Source organism: Buceros rhinoceros, unplaced genomic scaffold (genome assembly GCF_000710305.1).
Source record: "Buceros rhinoceros silvestris isolate BGI_N320 unplaced genomic scaffold, ASM71030v1 scaffold1517, whole genome shotgun sequence".
NCBI classification, from domain to species: Eukaryota; Metazoa; Chordata; class Aves; order Bucerotiformes; family Bucerotidae; genus Buceros; species Buceros rhinoceros.
Genome location: NW_010422541.1, coordinates 14525 through 20541, shown reverse-complemented (window position 1 = coordinate 20541; position 6017 = coordinate 14525). Strand labels below are relative to the sequence as shown.

General features: G+C 41.3%; 1 protein-coding gene across 1 annotated transcript in view; it reads right to left on the bottom strand.

Annotated features, from left to right (window-relative positions):
• The window catches only part of LOC104496868 (centromere protein J-like), a 26131-nt gene extending 20949 nt beyond the window's left edge, over positions 1-5182 (bottom strand). Inside the window, exons 1-4 of the mRNA XM_010140053.1 lie at positions 5179-5182; positions 4696-4837; positions 2827-2935; positions 582-1989 (exon numbers count right to left, since the gene is read on the bottom strand). Coding sequence (XP_010138355.1) covers positions 582-1989; positions 2827-2935; positions 4696-4837; positions 5179-5182 — 1663 coding nt within the window. The remainder of the gene's footprint in view (positions 1-581; positions 1990-2826; positions 2936-4695; positions 4838-5178) is intronic.
• Positions 5183-6017: the final 835 nt, after the last annotated feature.

Below are 6017 nucleotides of genomic sequence, written 5' to 3'. Positions count from 1 at the left end.
CCTGCTGAAGGTTACCATTTCGTTGCCAGAGTAAGATCCCGGGCCAAAAGGCTATAAAGATTGGTTGACCAAAGAACTGGGGACACATTCAGGACAAACTGAGGGAAGATGTTCTTAGGAAATCATCATTTTCCACTGATGTGTGTCTCTCTGTGTCTTAGGAACAAAACACGTAAATTAGAGAAATTATTTTGCCCACATTTTTAAAATCACAATCTCCCTGAAGGAGGGCAAATCAAAGGGTCAGTGAGAGGAATATACATAAGCTACAGAGAACTTTAGCACTGACTCCAGGGACTCACTGAACCTCTCACCTGTCTCAAGGGGTCAAAAGTCTACACCTGAAAGTGCACCTCAAGCAACAGACTTTGAAAAAAACAGCTAGTGATGACAGAGAGCCAAGCATAACAAGGAGCTTGCAGATATATTCCTCTCCTCTTTTTTTCCAGTTTAGAACTGAGAAATACTGACAGAGGTGGGTGTATACCTAGGGAGCACAGGCAGAATGAGCCATAAATCCAAGAGAATTTTTTTCCCCCTATAGAAAAAAAGTTATAGATCGAAACTCATGTAGCTCTTACCTAATGTGACCGTGAACAGGTTTTTTTGCAGTTCCTCCACTGCAGGAGTTTCTTTAATCTTGAAAGCAGGAATCTCACCAACCACTGTTGAGGATAGCAGTTGTAGGCTTTTAACATCCCTGGCCCTATTCTCATTCTTTAATTCAGGCTCATGCTCTCCTCTTTTCGATCTCGTGGGATGAAGAGGAGAGCAACCCTTGCTCCCTTTCAGCCTGTCAGCCCCAGCACTGGAATCACTGCTGCTTGTACTGCAGGAGAAATCTTGTTGTCTTGAGATCACTTGAATACCTTGTTTCCTTGGGGGTGATCTGCTGTACTTTTTAAAAGACATTTTTTCATTTCCACTGGGCTCATCGCTAGCATAGTCACCGTCAGAGAGGTCCAAATGCCTGTCAGTGTGATCTGCTTCCTGAGGCCCATGATGTGAGGGATACTGAGCATGGTGAGTTTTGGGGTTATCATCACCGTTGGAGGATAAGCAGCTTGACTCACAGGACAAAGATGCAACATGCCACGTCGAGGCACCTGTCGCCTTTCTTTGCCACTCCTGCTGCAAGGCTGAGGATGAGCTTCCCTCCTCCACAGCATAAGGTGAGCTATGTGTAATTTTTACTATCTTATCATTAACCATCTGAAACCCAGTATGGATTTGTCTTTTGCTTTCTGAGCCCTGGCTCCCTGAAACAAGTTCCTGTGGGCATACCTGAACCCACTTCCGACCCTGTGTGAATGCAGGGTCTGCACTCCACTCTGCCTTCTTGATGCCATCTGTTTCTAAATCCTGAAGCAGAGAATGCTTTTGCAGAACTTCCAAGGGGGTTTTTGCCCTGTCTGTGAGATGACTCTTCAGAGGCTGATCCACCCTACCTAGGTCCTTTTGCAGGGTGCTCTCCACAGGTCTTGCATCAGATCTGCCTGCTTGCCCTAGAGAATCTCTATGACGAGTTTCCCTTTCCTCACCTACTTGTAGGTTCATTTCTGTTATTGTTTTGGAACATGGTTGAAAGATTTCAGGCCACCTTCTCTGTGGCGAGTCAACAGGATTTTCCCTTGCATCTTCATCTCTCCCAATCACTTGTTTTTCTTCTGAACTTTGCTTAACTACTTCTGCTTCACAGTCAGCCTGAGCCTTTATCTTCCACTTAGCTAATACACCGTCTGCTTTTTTTTCATGTGTACTCATCTGCATGGAGCTATTGATCTGCAGATTGAACTGAGAGCATTCCCCTGGTTGCAGTATGCCTGCATCTACCTGGCCAGGCTGGGAGAAATGATCCCAGCGGTCCAAACCAGCTCTTCTGGAATGCTTGCTGTCTTCTTTCAAAGGCTTCTGTTTGTTTTTTTTGAGCTTCGCCATACCTTCTTTTCGTTTCAGAAAAGCCTTCCGAGGTGTTACTTTAGCCTTGCTCTGAAAAAAACACCAAAAATTTGGACAATCACATTCATTGTCCAGAAAGAAAGATATTTATGATAATTGAGAAAGCTGAGACACCAGAAGTCTTCAAGACACAAGCTATAGATAACTGAGTACATACTGTGGCCCCAAGGCCACAAGGAAGGTATGAGAACTTTTAGAAGCAGTTGCTATGTGACACCTCCATTAATTCATTAGTGGATGGTTAAGCAGACAGTTAAGATGGTATTAAATGTTTATATGATAGAAGATGAGTAAAGTTCTATCTTTCTTTGTTTCTAAAGGAAGTTTGAGTGTTTTTTACAATATGCAAATGCATCACTCTGAGATGTTATTTTGCCAGGGACATAGAGAAAATTCTGTAATGATGAAAAGTGCATCTTCCAAGTCAACAAGCCTAACAAATGCTGAGTCTGACACCTAGAGGTGTCAAACATAAACTCATCTCAAACTGCACATAAGGCAAAAATCAGAACAGTATTACTGTACTTGGCCCTTGTACAAAACTGTATTTGGAAATGGCCTCATTCTCGCATTAGTGGCACATGAGAGATTGCATGGTCCGTTTATTATGAAGTAAACTAACAGAATCATCCTTGGACACAAACTGTGACCCAAAAAGTATGTGGAAAGAATCCAGTGGGAAACTATGGGGAATATGACAGTGACTGAGTAATACAGTTTTTTTACTTTTGGGGAAAATCTCCCAATACACATGAAAGAACAGTGGGAGAATGTGCTGCCACACAATGAGCCAGAACAGAGCCTGCACACTACCCAAGTCCACGAGGACTCGTCAAAAACAAAGTGCATGCGCCAGTGGCACAGTACCTGCTGCTCCTTCTGCTGCTTTTCTATGAGATTATTGTCTACTCTGAGTTGTTCTTCAACAAATTCTTCAGAAGTCTTCTGTTTAATACCAGTTGCTGGTGTGATTGGCCTAGGCAAGGAACAAGAAGGTACTTATTTGTAAGGTTCTACAGTTAGTTTTCTTTCAGTATCTTTCATTGAGTTGATGTCGATTTTAGAACTGAAATGTTCTCTGCAATTTTTTAAAAATGTGAAGCATGTTAGCAAAAAGCCCACTATTATGTGACATCTAAGTCTTACTTTAAAAAATCCTGTCTAGACTAAGCATTAATGGTGCTTTTAGCAAGTAACATTTTTTGGCTGGTATCATTCTCTCTTTAAAAATAGAAAATAGTCAAAAGGGAAAATATTTCAGGCATTTTCTTCAGGCTAGAGCTGGTTATAGTCACAAAGAACCCACTATCTCTCTGACAGAGTGGTTTGCATTAGCCAGTGAAGAGTGGTAGAGGAGAAAAATAACATCTATAATGTTGTGGAGGGACAAATTGAACACTGACTCAAAATGAAGCATAATACAGCATACATGAAGATATTTAATTGGAAATGTGCTTAGAGCCTTATTTCGTCACTTATTAATAATTTCTACTGAATATTAAAAAACCCTGGGTTTAAAAGAGGTACTGGTTGTGCAGCACATCACTGTCCTTTCTTTACCCCACCTCCACCTAGCACCACTGTACTAGGGGTAATCTCTTCTTTAGTCAGTGTGGCTCTGTCAGCACACAGCACGGCCTAATAGAGATTTGTAGAACAAAACTGTTGATGCTGAGGACTGAACATTAGACAATACTCACTGCAGAGAAGTTTACTTAAAATGAACTATAGCCTGGTCCCGTAGCAAAAATGTCAAGACAAGCTGGACTACATGGTGTGCTTTAGTTTCATCCAGCTCCTGCTAAGAACATAGTGTGAACCAAAGCACCACAAGTGGGAGTGAGTAGGAGGCAGACTTCAGAAGATAACTGCTGATCCAAAACGGCCTATGAGAACAGGCCCACTTGCTCAGAGGTGCTTACAGTCCTGCCACCTCTTCCCAGCCTTCTGTTCTGGAGCTCTCTGTCTTCCTTCTCTGCCCAACTCCCACACAGTTAACGTGCATTCATGACAGTTACTCTCAGTCTGTACGTGTCTAGAAATTTGCTGCTTCTCTTTTATACTTGATATGGAAGGATTGGTGTGCCAAAAACCTGCTGCTTCTATCTGCATCAGCTGAGGACAGGTAACAATTCTACCAGCCTTTCTTCCATTGCTAATGCCAACCTACCCATACTTTCCCAGCCATGAACACCTTCTCAGTGTGCTGGTACAAGTCCTTTTGCAATGCGGTGACGAACCAGATCAGAAAACTGATCCCAGTTAAAAGTTACATTTCTCCTCTCTCCAGATAATTTTAACAAGGATTACTTCACAGACATCTTCATTATATAGGCACATAAAAATTGGTCTTGTCACAGCTGAAGAGGCAGAGTAAGGACAAGAATGAATGAGCTACTCAGACTGATGCAACCATCACAAAACAATGGTCACTGCAGAAGAAATGATGACATAACAAAAGACATTACCTCTCACTGCCAACTTTTGCCTTACTTTAATCCTTTGAAGATCATAGCTGTGAAACCTGTTCTTTTAAATTTAAATTCATTTAAATCCTATTATATAGAAGTAGATCAGCTACCAGTTCCTACACCTGCCCAATTTCTGCCCATGCATACCTGCCACTCTCAACCAAAGGAAAGAGACTTTGTGTTGCAAATATAACAGATATGGCATGTGTACCATCAAGGAAAACATGCTTTGTATCTTGACTGACTGATTAAGATAATTTCTCACCTGTCTTCTTTGTTGCCAGTTTTCGTCTTCCCCTCCATGCCAAAGGGAGATGAAGGAATCATTTCCTTTACTTGTTCTTTTTGATCTTCTTCGATAGCAGAAAAAGTTTCAGGGAAACTCCTTTCTTTTAACTGACTGTCATCTAAGAAACAGGAAAAACATTAAAGAAAACAAAGCCTTTATAGAATGAATAATTGAAAAATAAACATCACAAAATATATCAGAAGTGTTTATATTTTCAACAACATAAGCAAGATTTTTGGTTTTGTAAACATTTCATAGAATACAATTGAATTAAGTAGGTGGAAGGATGCAACCCATGAAAAAAAGAGGGTCCTGACTCTCAAGTCTAGTTGCTGGAAATAAGGAAAGGACAAATGGTATGATTTGTACTCCTTGTCTGTAGAGATTTGTAATGTTTGGGTAATGTATTCACCAGAGAGCATTGCAGTGGAGATGCTCTGATAAACAGTACTAAATTACCCATGTGTCTGTAATTATGTGACCTGAGACCCAGTTCATTAAACACTTTAACAACTGTTAAATGTTAGTTTTAACAAATCTTGAAGTGTTAAACTTTAACAAGGGTTTAACAAGTACACATGAGACTTTTCAACTGGGCATTTTGTACTAATGAAATGGCACGTTGTAATAACTAATAAAGAAGGTCTGGTTGGGGATGTGAAGGTTGGGGGCAAACTTGGCTGCAGTGTTCATGAGATGGTGGATAGAAGCAGGGCAATAAGGAGCATTGCAACCCTTCAGGATAGCTAACTTTGACCTCTTCAAAGACCTGCTTGGAGGAATCCCATGGGTTAGGATTCTAGAAGATAGGGGGGCCCAAGAAAGCTAGTTAATATTCAAGCATATTCAAGCATCACTTCTTCCAAGGTCAAGATTGGTGCATCCCTATGAGTAAAAAAATCAAGTAAAGGAGCAAGGAGCTTCTGGAAAAAATCAAATGGAAGCAGGAAGCTTACAGTATGTGGAAAGAGGGACTGGCCTCATGGAAGAAATACAGAAACATTGTCAGAGTGTGCAAAGATGAAACAAGGGAGGCTAAGGACCACTTTGAATTAAATCTGGCAAGGGATGTCAAAGACAACAAGAAGAGCTTCTTCAAAAATACCAGTAGCAAAGGGAAGACGAGAGAAAATGTGGGCCCACTGCTGAATGAGGTGAGTGTTTTGGTGATGGAGGATACAGAGAAGATGGATTTACTGAATGCCACCTTTGTTTCACTCTTTACTGTTAAGACCAGGCCCCAGGAATCCCAGTCCCTGGAAGTAAAACTGAAAGTCTGGAGGAAGGAAGACTCTGCC